At 38.9% G+C, this 15,831-nt stretch overlaps 1 protein-coding gene across 7 annotated transcripts; it reads right to left on the minus strand.

Moving 5' to 3' along the window:
* Positions 1 to 7,715: 7,715 nt before the first annotated feature.
* LOC105038290 (uncharacterized) lies at positions 7,716 to 15,820 on the minus strand. 7 transcript variants are annotated; one of them, XM_010914048.4, is made up of 4 exons: positions 15,663 to 15,820; positions 15,421 to 15,523; positions 9,527 to 11,685; positions 7,716 to 8,414 (listed from the first exon to the last, which is right to left on the minus strand). In XM_010914048.4, the coding sequence occupies exon 3, from the start codon at positions 11,683 to 11,685 to the stop codon at positions 9,643 to 9,645; it is 2,043 nt and encodes a 680-aa protein (XP_010912350.1). In that variant the 5' UTR covers positions 15,421 to 15,523; positions 15,663 to 15,820; the 3' UTR covers positions 7,716 to 8,414; positions 9,527 to 9,642. The 7 variants fall into 7 exon arrangements, with proteins under 7 accessions (XP_010912350.1, XP_010912347.1, XP_010912351.1 ...); XM_010914045.4 differs by having other exon boundaries at positions 9,527 to 11,691; XM_010914049.4 differs by having other exon boundaries at positions 15,655 to 15,810.
* Positions 15,821 to 15,831: the final 11 nt, after the last annotated feature.

The raw sequence follows: 15,831 nt of genomic DNA on the forward strand, positions 1-15,831 counted from the left end.
GCCACTTAATGGAACGCAATTTTAAATAGGACTCAAAATAGCATGTCAGAAAAAAAGTAATCTGAGAAATGATCAAAATAAACTCAAGTGACATAAATGATAAATGCGTGCATCCTCCTCTTCTTCCAAAGGTAATTTCAATGGTTCATTTCGTATTAGATAAAAGGTTTTGCTAAGGTTTTAGCTTAATTATGTTTATGTATAGACATAAATCTCAATGGGATTTTTGTAAATTTTTTTTTTTTTTTTTATTTTTCATTTTTTGAACAACATGTGCAGATCTTGCTCTGGACTAATGTCTTAATGTGCTTCTCTATATAAATGAAATGACAACCCGATTTAAGTGACTGACGGGCCTTCCAAAACTTTTTTGTGGTCAAAGAAAGGCCTTCAGCAACATTTATCCGGCCTTGAAAGCCCGTCACAGGTTTTCCTAATCCGGAGAGCAATGGTGACTTCAGGTAGCCTGTCATATTGGCAGGGTAGCGTGTACATCGCAACCAAGGGATTGGAAGTTCCAGACATAAAAAGGTCAAGCAATTAGGTCTGAAGATGAACGTTCCGATGGATGAGGGAATTCCTCAAAATAGACTTCCATGAGGACTTGCACAACAAACTGTTTGATATGGATACACTTGAACAGGAAATTCCACTGGATGAATGTTATGCACGCTTGTAACCGTGATGTGACCATAGTCTTTGAAATTGATAGCCTTATGATGTTAGTCAAAGGAACTTTATGGTCTACAAATGGTTATCTTGCTACTTTGGGAATCAATGCGCATTGATAGAACTCATGGGAAACTGGGGCAAGATTTACTGATGTGATGCTGATCATAAAAGTAGAGAGAGGGGCGCCCGAGCACATAAACTTCTCCTCCGTAGAGGTTGAAATGAAAGAAGGCCTTCAATGTTCTTTAATGGGCGTTCATTTCTTATGACGTATGCCCATGGAAGCTTGGCTGTGGCATCAATGCCCTGCAGCACACCATGACCTCCCTGGGCTGCAGCTTGACCCAAATTGGATCGGATCCGTAACACCTAGATTCAACCCATCACTTGGTGGGTTTAGGTTGGCTCTCATTTTAGGTCGATTTGGGGTTGAGATAATAAGACGGAAAACCTGAACTATTTTAATTAGATTTTGTTGGCTCATTTCAGTGTCAATGTGGTTTGCTGGTTTTCTAGACCCGAAAGGCCAGGTTACCTTTGGGTTCGAGTCTAATCAAATTAATCAACTAGATTCGATCCATCACTTGGTGAACTTGACTTGAGTTTCCTTTCCGATCTCGCCGGTCATTGTGACTAAGAGGCTAAGCCTGGATCTTTTTGACCAACATGGTCCGGTCTGGGTTCTATTTCATGAAATCCTAAGAGGGAGTCTTTTATTTCTCACTAATCACCAATAAGGTGACAATTTAGTGAGAGGGATGGATTTTAACTCGCACTGGGGTTTGACCCACATGGGTCCATTAACTCGACCAACATAAATTCCTAGGTGGTGAGTCAAGGCTTAACCGTTTCGTTTTGTCCCTAAATATCTAGTACGATGAGAATATGGGTCAGAATTAGGGACCATGGTCCATAGTCTAGACCTAGGCAAGATCTAGCTGAGTTTGGTGGTTTCCAGTCCTGACCTGACCTAACCCATGCATGCATGTGGCCGGCCATCTTTAAGGACCGGTCTCGACGGTTAATTCCCTTTCACCGCTTGATCTGGTAAATGTACTTTGAGAAATCTTATTTTGCACTGGATTTTTTGTTCTTATATCCAACCAATTAAGACCATATGAATGTTAGCACATTTAAACCATGTCTTTTATCCTCTCCAGCCAATGGCAACAGTTGCTCGCACAAATACAAACATGTAGCCGAGTACTAAGCATGATTTAAAGGAGTTTGTGTGTGGTTTCTTACTAGGTCTCTTCATAGAGTTGTGCCTTGCAAGAAAGACGTATTGATGGTATCCCTAGCTAATCAAAATTGTTCATTAATACATTATGTAAATGAGGGAGAGTCCATCCATCCTATGAGGAATTATTGGATAGATTTAGTCCACAGCAACCACAGCCATCTTAATACACTTGCTTAACTAGTTCAAAATAGTGCTATAGCATTTTTTTTTTTCATTGGCTTTGTCTTACAACATTTATGATAGGCTAAGTCTACCCAATAATTACTCCTTTCCCATTGCCTTGGTAGCTAGCTTTTTGTCAACCTTTTGACCTAAAGTTCTCGCACATGACTTTTAAGTGAGAAAATACCTTTTTCCAAGTAGACTTGAAGTGTGAAAATTATATACTATTTTCCTCCAAAAAAGAGAGGGTGCAAGACTGACTTAACTTTAACCTTGCTCTGTTTCACATTTATACCTCTTTTCAAATCCTCTTTACCTCAAATCTATACACCTTGTAGTTTTGGGTGGATTGTGAGCTGCCCACAAATCTTTAATTTTTTTTCCTTATTATAGCAAGCAAGGCACTATTTTTCTTTGCCGATGCCGCCATAGAAGCTGGTTTGGCACCTACCTCCAAAAATGGATATTTTGTGCTCAAATTCCGATGAGGCAATTCTTGTAAATTTTGTTGACACCATGAGCATATTTTGTGATGCAAATGAAGTACATGGTTTTGGTGTTTGGATTTTCATTTATGTTTACAAACTTTTTGGGCAAATAAGGGTAGATTATGTTTCATGATGTAACAACTCAGAATCTCACCCATGAAGATTCACTGAGAGATGTTATTTGAATTTCTTAGTCTTATATAAATATCTAAAATCTCTCCAATAAATATTGAGTGTGAGACTAAATGCATACTCGTGTGGGTTGTTACATATGAACTAAAATTGAAATCATATGGCTAAACAATACACAAATTGACATAGAAATCACTATTGCATGTCTACTTGATTCATACCAATTTATGATGCACTTAAGGAAGCATTTAAACAAGTCAACTATCACATCTTTTCAAGTGGATTTTGGCCTAAAAGGCATCGACTGATGGGTGTGCTTATAAAGTTGACTCTAGCTACCAAAGGTGGATCAATCCTAAGATTTGGTTTTGTCCAAATTGCTAAAAGAAAAGTTCCTCATCAGTCAGGCCAAGGGACAAGCCAAACAAACAAAGGCTCGTCTCTTGGGAGCCATGAACCAAACTTTCCTCACCAAAAGCTGGGCGCCTCCAATTGCATGAATGCTCATATAAATATATCTTTTCAAAGTTCATGATTCATAGGGCATTTATAGTCTCCTATAACAAATGCCTCGAAGACATTTATATCCTTCCTTCCCTCCAATTAAACTCCTCAGATCCTTCCATGGACTTGCCAAGATATCAAAAGTGTGCACATGGCCTTGGCACCAATACCAACTAATTCAACTATATACAAATAATTCCATTATTACTTAACAATATCCTTCATTAGCTTACCTAGTGCAGTAGTGCTTGAGTAATGACAGCCAAGAGTCATAAATAGATGTAAACATAGTGCAATCCATGATGCTGCTTTTATCCTTTGCAGCAAATGTTATAAATGGAATCGTGATGGATGATGGGAAAATTCGAACGAAAGAAATCATCCAAGTCTCAAGCTGGCAAACATTGACTCCAGATTGAGTTGCCAACCATTATTGCAGCAGCTAGACATCAACGAGGGCATTAATGTCTCTACATTTTTGTAAACAAATAGAATTTGTTTTTAAATCGATTGTGATACCCTTACATCCACAATGGCATTAGTCTTCTATGAATAGAGTTTGCCAATTATTCTCTACTTGTTATGCAAGTGTAAATGGGTAAACATATTGGAAAAGCAAGACAGAATCAGGTTGAAAGGAATTTTTGTCCCTCAAATAAGGGAAAAGAGCTTGGATGAGAGTTGATAATTACTGGAAAAGAAAATATTTCTCTAGAATGGAAGTTAAAAACTTAAACTTAAAAACATGCTTCAAGAAAGAGAGAGAGAGAGAGAGAGAGGAAAAAAAAAAAAAAACTTAAAATACTCAGCTGAGGAAACACTCGATGTTCAGAAAATCTTTCTCGGAATATGTGACTTGGGTTAATGCCAGATAAATGCAAATACTAAGTAACAAGGCCAGCCTTTTGACTGAATAGCCTTCGAATGCATCATAATGATGTTAATAATAATGTGTCACCATATCGGTCAATATGGAAAACAAATGAGTTATAAAGCTACACGTCTGGTATCTTTCGTTAAATTGGAAATAAAGACCCATTTGCTTAAAGTTGTATATAAATATTTAAGACCCATTCATTAAGATAACTGGTGATACATTCAATTCCATTTACTTTGTTAGCTTCGATGCCTTGGAGCCATTGCAACAATAAATCACATTGCAGGACGTTGAATTAGAAATTATTGAAAAGCTTTGAAATGATCAACTATAAAAAGACACTCATATAAAGAGAAAATGACTAATACCAGTAATCCAACTAATCGTTTTCTCATTACAGTGGAAATTATCTTTTATAGCATGAAAGAAACGGAATTTGCTGGCCATTTAATGCAATGCAAAAATATAGACATAAGATTTTCGTAAAAATAACACAATGGTCAGCATCATTTAGATCATAATTCAAAAATTACAACAAGTTAACGACCAAGATTCGGGTCTAACTCTGTTTCTTTCATTGTTTTTATTTATTTACAGAACCAACTCGTTTAGTAAAACATCTCACTCACATTAATGCACTGCGTGTGCGTTATTCCTCCAAATTTTCGTGATAATCCAGCTAATTTTCTCAAATTCCTCCAATGCCGCTTGTATTCATTGCAACGATTTAGAAAATCCTCATGTATCTGTTCGGAATTAAATAGGCAATTAAACCTCCAACTGTGTTTAAAAAATATATATATTTTTTTATACTTGTGCATATTGTTATATATATATATATATAAAATATTTTTTTGTATGCATGCTTGCAGAAATCTTTGCTTATTCACCGACTAAACTTGCAATAAATGAAGCTGTGTTGCTCTCTGTAGTCGCAATATTTACTGCATTTTTTTTTTTTCTTCTCAATCCTCTCCCTCTCCCCCACACCTACACGGCAAACCCCCTCGGTTTTTTTTCCACCATTAATTCATTTCCAGGCCTCAATATTGTACTCCTCTTCCACACAATCCTTCAATTCTATTCAATTCCACCATCCTCTCCCTTCCCTCCTCCTGGATACCAACTAAGAAAAACAAGAGAAGAATAACAAAAACAAAACAGAATGGCGTGTCAGAGAGAGAGAGAGAGAGAGAGAGAGAGAGAGAAGAATTAAATTATCTGTTCTGCTTGTAATAAAGAAAACCATTGACCACTTCTTTCAATCCTCCTATATAATGGCATTGGAGGCTCCCCACAACCAAACCAACAGCATCGTTGCAGTGGTGGACGTTCTTCTCTTGGCCACAGCCACTGAGTTGGAGGTGCCTTGACCTCTAGTTTCTTCCTCCCTCTCCCTCTCCCTCTCGTAGCAACTATTAATTCTAACTGATAGTAATCCAATGGTGCTAGATGGCCTTGGCTATACTGATTTCTATTGTTTTGGTATTGAGACAGGAAAGATCTTGTGCAGGAGGGCAGCAATGAGACGCAACAATGGCAAGAGCCCGAAGCTGGAGCTGAAGCTGAACTTGTCCCTGCGGACGACTTCGAGAAGGTTGGGAGCAGAGGAGGAGGAGTCCTTGGCGTCGTTGTCTCCACCAAGCTCGTGCGTGTCGTCGGGCTCCAACAGCCCAGAGGCGACGACCATGGTGCTCGCAGGCTGCACCCGCTGCCTCATGTACGTCATGCTCTCCCAGGAGGACCCCAAATGCCCCAAGTGCAAGAATGCCGTCCTCCTCGACTTCCTCCGCGCCGCCACCACCACCACCACCGACGGCGGCAACAACAATATTAGCAAGAAGATCAGAAAGACCTAAAGACAGTTGCTATTACTATTAGCATATCCTCTCTCTCTAAATCATAGGTTTTCTTTCCTACTTCTTTTGCTTCTTAGTCTGGCTAGTTTCGTATATCGCTCTAATGTCTGCTTTGCTTCTACTGGTCTAGTTTTTTTAACATAGTTTCCTACTCTGTTTTTCGCGCTCCTCTTTTGCTGAAGACAATGTAAAACGGGCCAATCATGAGGAGCTCGAGTTAATTCTAGAATCATTAACGGATACTTAGTTCTTCCTGTCTAATATTTTCTCGAATCGGTTGATGCGTTATACACTTGAAATTAGCTCTTTTATTCATTCATATTGATACTTGGAATAGATATAGAAACGTCTAGCAGTAGAGGAATGGATTTTTTTTTTTTTTTTTTGATAAGCTGGAGAACTCATAGTAGTTTAATATAAATACAGAATTAGAAAAAAAAGATGATACATAACGGCACTGGAATGACCATCATATCCATCTACAAAATCCCTTCACAAGAGCGACCACCTAATCCATAGTATTAGTCGCTTCACAATAAATAATGCTATTTTGAGGATGAAACGCCACCAGGCAAACCCGCGAATCTTAGGGGGCAAAGAATCTTCAATTACGGTGAAGGGCATTTTCGTCAATTTGTAAAGAGTCGTTCCATGTATTTATTTGGACTTGAAGATACCAAAGTAGGGGAGCTTAGGAGGGATGGGTATGGGTGGTTAAGAGTCATTGAGATGGAAGACGAGTTTGGCTTGAAATACCATAAAAATCCATTTAATGCAGAGTAAGCGAGACGGTTGATAATAATTGTGGGATTACGTCAGGTGATAAATACCAATTTATTTCTACTCTCTCACCTCCCTCTCATCCTCGTCACCCCTTTACTCCCCTCTCCAATACATCCAACGCACCGCCATGGCACCACTAAATGCCAGCCTCATCACAGTTGCCTCTTCATTTGGGCATCAAATCAATGCATCCATTTCTTTTTGCTTCACCCCTCTGCGCTTCTCCTTGTGCAAATTTGAAGATGTGGGCCTTTCTTACTAAAAAGAGAAGAGGGGGAAAGGACAGCAAACCTGAAAGTTGGGTACGTGATCCATTTCTAGGTTAAGGTTTTCGTGTCCCTTGGATTCATTATTCTCGATTAGAGATGTCGGATGGTATTACTCCTTGTGCTGCTATTGGATGCTTCAACACCTGAGTTGGTGGAGTCATGCCCATGCAAACATCTAACAAGAAGAAAATAAGAAGGGCAATCCCTCTGCTTGGATAGATATTCACCAGAACGTACAAACACCAACGTTTTCCCCACACCAACGGATTGATATATTGCAATATAAAAAGATAGAAAATTAGCTTATCAAGCGACAAAGATTGATGCATGCGAATTGTGTAAGTGATGTAGATTCTGAAAGCCCCCCTTGTCACCAAACAAGAGGAGAGACAAATGAAGCACCAACCACCTCCTATAAATTCTCCCAGACGGCTAAGCTGGAACATTCATTTCATCTAATATTGTTGCACCGCATAATGAGCTCGAGTTTGCATCTAATACCAGCATGAATTGATGCACAGGGCCGACAGGCAGACAAAGCTGTATGGGATAAGGTGTCCCTACTCCTGCTTCATATGGGATAAGCTAAACAGGATACCATCCATCCAATTTTCACCGACCTCAGTATAAGATATCTGGATAGAATGGAGGGGATCGATTGGAGAAAGGAAACAGACGAGAGCATGCGACCGCCTCGTCCTAACATTTCCTTGGAGCACACGGAAAGAGAGAAACAACTGGGTGTTTAGATTCGAGGCCACGTAGGCGAGCAAAGTTTTACAACAAACATTTGGCTTTACCAAACAGCTGGACGGTCTGCATACAGAGGAAGCTTCAACATCCTCTGCTCGGTAGCATAAGCGTATATAAGCTGCTTAAGTGAAGAGGAGCAAAAATTTTCAAAGCTCCTGACCCCACTCTCTTACTTTTGTTACACGGTTCCGACAGCAATCACATGAAACTCCAACACCCATGTACGTCTAATAATCCTCGTCTTGTAAACACTTTTAATCACTGCGATAAATTCCTGACATTGCATCAGAGGAAAAAAAAAAAAAAAGAAAAAGAAGGAAAAAAAAAAAAAAACAGCTGATTTACTACATAATTCTGAGGGCCCAATGTGGTAGATACATCATCTGGTTCATTTCAATCGTGGTAGCTGAACAATCAGTATGGTGGCCTGCTCCGATTGTTTTGCACACTTTGCATGGGAATATATGGATAATGACAAACAACACAGGCACGTGAGATAAAATGGTTTGGATCACAACCCATTGCTATTATAATGGAATTGGATAAGTCTGCTGCCCCATCAATCACACTCGGGAATGAGTGTGATACAGCAGCAGGAGGCTGAATCTTGTCCAATGCGAGCTCATTCATAATCCGATTCTCATTGCAGTTTCAATAGTTTGTAGTCTAAACCTGCACACACATAAAGGTAAACTGAGAGCATATGAATAGGAGTCAAGTCATGAATGAAACCCAGCAGGGTATAACAAATTCTATTAAATTTAAGAGTTTAACAATAGCACGATCTGTCTTCATTAAAAGCACTAGTTCATAACAAGGCACAAGTTTTTTAATAAAAAAATGGCGTCCATGCTTAAGTGGCAGATATCCGATGCACTGAAAAACGGAGTTCCAAGCAATTCTGATATTTACATGAGCACTAAAATGTTACATATTATCCTTCATAACCATGTGTAAAACAAATATGAGAAGTTTCTGAACCATTCAACAGTATTTACATTAATTTGATCGTTATGTAATGATAGACTCCAACTTCTGAATGCAAGATGATAACAAAATCACAGATCGTAAAACCATCAGCACATGGTAACAGAGCAACCTGGTAGAACAAGAAAAAGAATAAGTAGTGTAAAGTAAATATCCATTGTTTTTGCAAAACATGTGCCTTAGAGAGTTTTCACACACCCTGAACACCATACAAGAAAAACCAATTACCAGCATAACCCCCAAAATTTTGTTTTCCCATATGTCACACGTGAGACTTTTGAGTTCCGTCATTCGAGGATCTCTAATGTTGATTTGACGCCTTTTCCAAAATCAATTCCTTTGAACACTGTTGTCAACTTAATAATTTGAAATAAGCAATCAGACAGATTTAGGCACCGTAAGGTATCTACTTCACATGACCAACGTGTGTCACCTATCTAAGCACACTTTTTACTTCAACCATAAGAGGATGGTGGGCTCATTGAAGATAAAAGCAAAGAAAACAAAGATGGCACTGCAGGCTAGGTCCTTTCAGCACAGAAAGTAGAATCCATAAGCAAGAAACACAGATACTGAATCACAGGATGATGCTCAAGAACCTACCACAGCCAAAGATTACACAATATTATAACAGAATATTAATTTTCCAAAAGAGAGAGTTCCCAACCTGTAAGAAGTTTCTAAGAATGGTAATTATGATCATCTCCACAACGTATGGTTTTAACAAATATTCTTAAGTGTTACATGAAATTTCTTAAATTATAAGTATCAAAATAAAGCATTCTGATTCATTTTACCTGATCATGGGAGAACACAGCAAATTCCAGAAGCAAATTAGCACAAAACGATTTCCACCATCAAAAATGCAAATCAATGTGCATCTCAAAAATAAAGACAGCATCGGAGCATTTTGTCATGTATCATCCTGACTACATTCTCCCCAGCCACTACTGCTTCTAATGTACTTATCCACAATGCCAAATTCCTTGTTTTGCTCAAGTCGCCTCGCATAGTTCTCAGTAGAAATGGGACCCTTTTTCAATCGCCGGTAGTAGATCATTTCCCATGGCCACAAGCAAGCAGCACCAAAGTATTCCTCCACAGATATATCTGCAAGACCCTCTTCTGGTGCTACCAGTCCATAGTGTTGCAGGACCAAGAACATTTCCTGTGTTGTTATTCTGGTAGACTTGCTTGTCTTGGATTTAGAGGCAATATGCCTATTCAGCTTTGCTGACGGAGCTTCCTGCATGTCATTGTTCTGTCCGTGATTGTCACAAGTAAGAACAGTATCTTTATGCAGATCTGCGCATGTATTGCTTTCACTACAATCGACACGAAATGTAGTATACCGCACATCATCACCATCATATCCAATATGTTCCCCATTAGTTTTACTACCCACCTTAAATGGAGTTACTGCATTTTCATCATCCACTGCTGAGCATGTAATTTTTGGTTTGGCATTCTCCAAATGCTTGGACTCAGGGCTCGTCACAGCCTCCACATTGCCCTTTGGAGAGGTATTCATGCAAACATCCAGTTGCTTGTTCTTCGGGGAAGGAGTAGTCTTCCGTTCCAATGAGACAGATAAAGATAGTGATCTAGGGAAACTTGACCTTGACCTTGATCTAGCAGATTTAGAATAGGATGACAAAGAAGCAGACCTTGAACCAGAAGATGCTGATCGAGACCGAGAAGATGCAGTCCTTGAGCTTGAACGAGAGCCAGAATTCGATATTGATCTTGCAGAATGTGAATGTGATTGTGAGCTAGGTGTAGAAGAATCGGAAGAAAGTGATGATGTATGATATCTCCTTCGTCTTCTTCTGCTTCTTACAGCTTTTCTTGGGGCTTCATGTTCCAGCTTGCTTCTTTTCTTTTCCCGAGAATCACCTCTGAGCTTGGAACATTGTTTTTCCCGAATTTCTGGAGAAGTCTCACTTGTCCTGGACACTCTTCTAGCTTTTACAGAATGAGGTTCCTTTCTTACCTGCATATGGTGCCTCGATATCAAAGGATCTCTACTAGCATCTGGCCTTCCCCATGAACTGGGTCTGAACTGCTTTGGCCTTCTCTCTCCTTTATATCGGAAATTTATTTCATCTCTCCTGTGGTTAAACTTGCCAAACTTCTCTCGCCGAGCATCCCCTTGTGGGCAGTTACGCATTATGTGACCAACTAGTCCACAGTTATAACAGGTCAACTGGGGTTTTGATTTATCAAGGTTCCTCTCAGAATCATCATCAACAGAGCGCTCTCTTTGCCTTTTTTCCTGAGAACTTCCTCGGTTTGGAGAGCCATAAGAGCTAACCATCTGATTGTTTTCATTCTCATTGCTTCTATTATAACCGTGGTAAGGTTCATAGCGGTCAAACTCATCACCATTCTCGATTCCATTACCAGTCAATGTATCATTGCCAGATTCACCCCATCGATCATTCTCAATGGGATTGAGATCATTTGTAGTACCTTCATCCATTACTCTCTCCTTCAAATTTACACCTTTATCTCCTCTGAAATCATTAATATCCTCATGCATATGACCAACCTCTTTATTGGGTGCATTATCCAACTGATGCCCTCCATGATTATACATTGTGACATGAGCTGCACCAGTAGAAAAATCCCTCCGGTCTTGAGAGCCCACGATCCCACCTCTACCATTGCCTTCCGTGAAGTTCCTTCCACGATGGGGTTCATAAAATCTGGTGCTCCTTACAGGTCTTTGAAGAGGCCTAGGCTGTTTGTTAGACCAGTTAAGAGATATCTGCTCCCCACAAATTTTCTTGCCTCGCAATGCCCGCAGAGCTCTCTCTGCATTTGCAGTAACTTCATAGACTGCAAATCCATATCCATCTTTCAGTTGTACACTACACCGTCCAAACCTCCGAAAAACCTGTTCAAGTTCTTCTCGTCGAACATGAGGGGAGAGATGACCCACATACAAAGACATCTGTAACTAGTTAAAGAGAAAGTCACATTTAATATATGTACCCAAAATAATAGACAAGTGTTATGCAGATTCAATAATTAACAGGGAAAGGAAGGGGGTATAAATTCATTTCTTTGATAGATATTCTGAACTGCAAAGTGTTCCTTGATAGCAGAGGACTCAAACAAGATGGTACTGCTACATAATAATAGAGCTGTCATTATTCGACCTACTTGATCTACTTGTGACCACATAATAACAGAGCTGTCATTATTTCAACCTACTCGATCTACTTGATTTGAGTGAGAAATGTGACGATCTGTATATCCGCCGTAACTACACCAGAAGCCTTACCATCCAATTTACTTTTAGTTTTCAGTCAAATGTGCAGTTTTATATTCATTCAAGAAGACAAAATAATGAAAACTAGAATGTTGTATTCTATAATGCTAATAAAGAAAGGGTGTCTTGATGCACAAAGCTCCTGCTACTAATAGGGTTTAAAGAGGATCAGATGTATGCAGACTTATCTTCACGTGCAGAGACACTATTTCCGTGATGCCCATGTCACAAAGGAGCAACCTTACCAAGGCCCATCTCTATGTTCCACTGCTAGTAGTAAAAGTTAAATGTGCAGTACGTGCAAGTAAATTGTGTACAACAACAAACTGATAGGATATATCTACCCATAGTTTATGATGCATGAATGTGGCTCTAAGGAGCCACAGCTTCCATAAGCTGCTCTTTCAATTATCTGGCATGGAAGCACTATGCTCATAACATACAATCACATCAAGCAATTTGCAGTGTAAATACCACTTCATGTACTGATGTTATCATTTGTTCATATTGAGTCTCCCATCCCTGCTTCTACCTGAATATTCTTTATAGTACGAGATCTTATCTGGCCCTTAAGAGACCAGGCTTAACACGGAAATTTGCAATCATGTGCTTCCTTTCAAATTACCCATTTCTACACATCACTGTGCATTTGAGTCTTCATGTAACTGCATAGGAGTTTATTCTTAACATCACAAGTTCTTTGACAGCCAACACTTCATTCACAAACAGGTTCTTTATTAGTCCATTCCTATTTTATCTTTGGCTCGTGATATAAAGGTGGCATGCTGTATTGCCCTTTAAAGCAAAGAATATGAATATTTGGCTTCTTCAAAGCATGAATTGTTCAATTGTGATCCCAAATTAAACAACATATAAACTAACAAAATCACAATATTACTAAAAGAACAATTTATGAAAGCATCAATCTTCAAAAACAGGATTCTTAGCAGACAGTTACCAAGTAGAGGGATATATATAGATATGTAATCCCTGCAGAAACATGAGTTGGTATTGCATATCATATTGGTACTTCATACTCAGCCTCCCTATGACTGCCTATTAAGCTATCACACAAGTTTAATTTCAAACTCTTAACCACTTAAAATTTAAAAGCGAGTATAACTATAGCCCTGTTTGTTTTTTTTTTTCCTTTTTTTTCAAATGGAATCCAATGTAGAAAACATGTTTGATTACTCTGTTTCTATTTTTTAAAACAACTTTTATTACTAGAAAAAAGTGGAAGTGACAAAGTGACAAATTGCCACTTCCACTTTTTTTAAAAGTGGGTTTTCACCCTTCTCTCATCCCCTCTACCCAACCGCCCCCCATGATGAGCAGCCTAAAACAGGGCCTCATTGGCATCACCGCCGTTGAGCACATCGACCTCTCCCACCTAGCCGATGGCCAGATTGAGTCCACTGCCACCATCCTACTTCACTCCCTCGCCTTCCACCCTAGCATTGCCCAGCACGACCTTTGCTCCTGGCAGCTCATCCTCTACCTTGACTCCAGTGATCGAGTTGTCAACTCCGCCCTCCCTGCTGACCTTGGCCTCCACCTCATCCACATCAACATTGACCATGTCAAGGTCACTGACACCATCATAGCCCTCTTCCTTAGCCTCCTCCATCGTACCCACGTCATCTCCCACCACTCATCCTCCAGGGCCTCCAGCTAGCTTGGCAAATGGTTAAAAAAAATTAATGATACCAAACATGATTTCTATTTTCAGAAATCTGAAAAAATAGAAACAGAATTCCTATTTCTATTTTCTTTTAAAAAGAAAAGTGAAAGTAATACCAAACACAGCGTATGTCTTCCCCAATTTTTTTTTAACTTGCAAGGTTCATTTACCATAAATTCTAAACTATTTTATCCAAATAAGCTAGCTTATTTATTGTCTACGACATGCATTACCACCACATTACTCTTGACACGATCACTGATTGGCCTAATAAATGTTACCTCCAAATGAAACAACTTGTTTCTTTGAATTCAATATGATCTTCAAATAGCACATCATCACCTGCTATCCACCACATGAACTAACACTTCATTAGAACAAATTAATTCCAACCAGAATCACTGAACATGTATATCCAAGCGACGGCACACACATGTCACTACATTAGAGTGCCAGTGACCCGTGGTTATATGCAATACTAGCCTATAAGCTTAATGGATGCTAATCCATTTGACTTTTATATGTATAGAAACCACAATTTAACAAATCAAGTTCCCTCCATGCTTGAAGAAGCACAATCTAACCTGTGCTTTTGTTTAACTCACCTATATGGTTCAGCTTAAAAAGATTTAATTTCTTCTTGTTCAAATGCAACATTTAGATTGGTATATTTCTTATGCAGCCCACCTAACATCAATTCACCAACATTTTCACCCAAATTTGGCATTCTTACTTAATCTTCTCTGTGCTCAGCTTTATGTTATAACCAACCCCTTGGAAACTATATACAATCTTGCACTACTTGGATCCACCATGTGTTATGCTACAGGCAAACACTGACAGAAAATTTTTCTTCTAATACATAAACAAACTCCAAAGCAAAATAAAAATTTTAAATTTATGAAGCACAATTTTCATGCATAAACTTAGCAGATATATTGATGTTCCAATATCTTATACCAAAAACAGAAATGCAAAGCACTAGATCTTACACCTTGAAATATCTAGCTATAGAAGCTAAATAATCACTAATAGGAGATCCGGAACAACAATTCCATCTCTATTCAATTATCATTGACATAGAAATAAAACAAAATGTAATAACTGATACTCATATTTTAGGATAAATGATGGACTTTTTTTTTTCGAAAAAAAAATCCTTATATAATTGCATCCCCTTTTAAACTCTAACTAACATAGATGTCGACCAATTTCTGCTGCAATTTATATTCTCTAGCATAGGTGCACATATACAGCCCAATATAGTATCAGAATGAAATTTCTATGGTGATGAGGGAAAAATTCAATACGGGCTCAAGTGTTCTCCAATAGCACTGGAAATATATAATGTCAATCACATTTTCTGTTTATATAATTTCCAATATCAGCATTCAATCAAGTTGATCACAAATAAGGATAAGAAGACTGAATCTTAAAAAAAAAATTAAAAAAAGGAGGGCAAACAGTTGAATGTACCAAGAATGCTTCTCATGTTACTAAAAACCCTAACATGCATTACTTTCTACTTCTCGGACTTCAGGCAACAGTGGAAAAAATTGAGACAGCCGATCTGCTATAGTACCAAAACCAAATCAACAAGAGCCCAGCAAGCGAAAAACCTACTCAAAGCTTGCTTCTTCTTCTTCTATCAGCATCAACATTTATCCACCAAAAAAGTACTAAAAAGAGCACCTGAAGCAAGAAAAAGAAGGAATCCGTTAGAAGCTCACCAGGAACTACTCTTGTTCGCTGCTTGGAAGACGTCAACCTCCACCAAAACCCTTCAATGTCCCTTCCTTCACTTCCCGCGATCTCCCCAACACTTCTCATCCACTGAAATAGAACTCGACGGAATCAAAGCCAATTCTCTCTCAACCAACCCAAAAATGCCCTAATCTAACCTAAAACAATAAAAAAGAAAGCCAAGAAACAAGCGGAAGAGAGGGAGAAGAGATAACAGTAACTGCAAAACCTGGAAGGACGAACGATGATAAGAAAACCCTTCCAAAGCCCTAGACCTCAGATGGATTCATCGCGACGCCATCCTATGGCACTCGAAGATCTCTCTCGGCGCTTGGACGGCATCGCCATCACGGGAGAGTAGAAAATTTTATTGGCCATGTTGATGCGGAAGTGTGATT

This window comes from Elaeis guineensis, chromosome 1, assembly GCF_000442705.2.
Source record: "Elaeis guineensis isolate ETL-2024a chromosome 1, EG11, whole genome shotgun sequence".
Lineage (NCBI taxonomy): Eukaryota > Viridiplantae > Streptophyta > Magnoliopsida > Arecales > Arecaceae > Elaeis > Elaeis guineensis.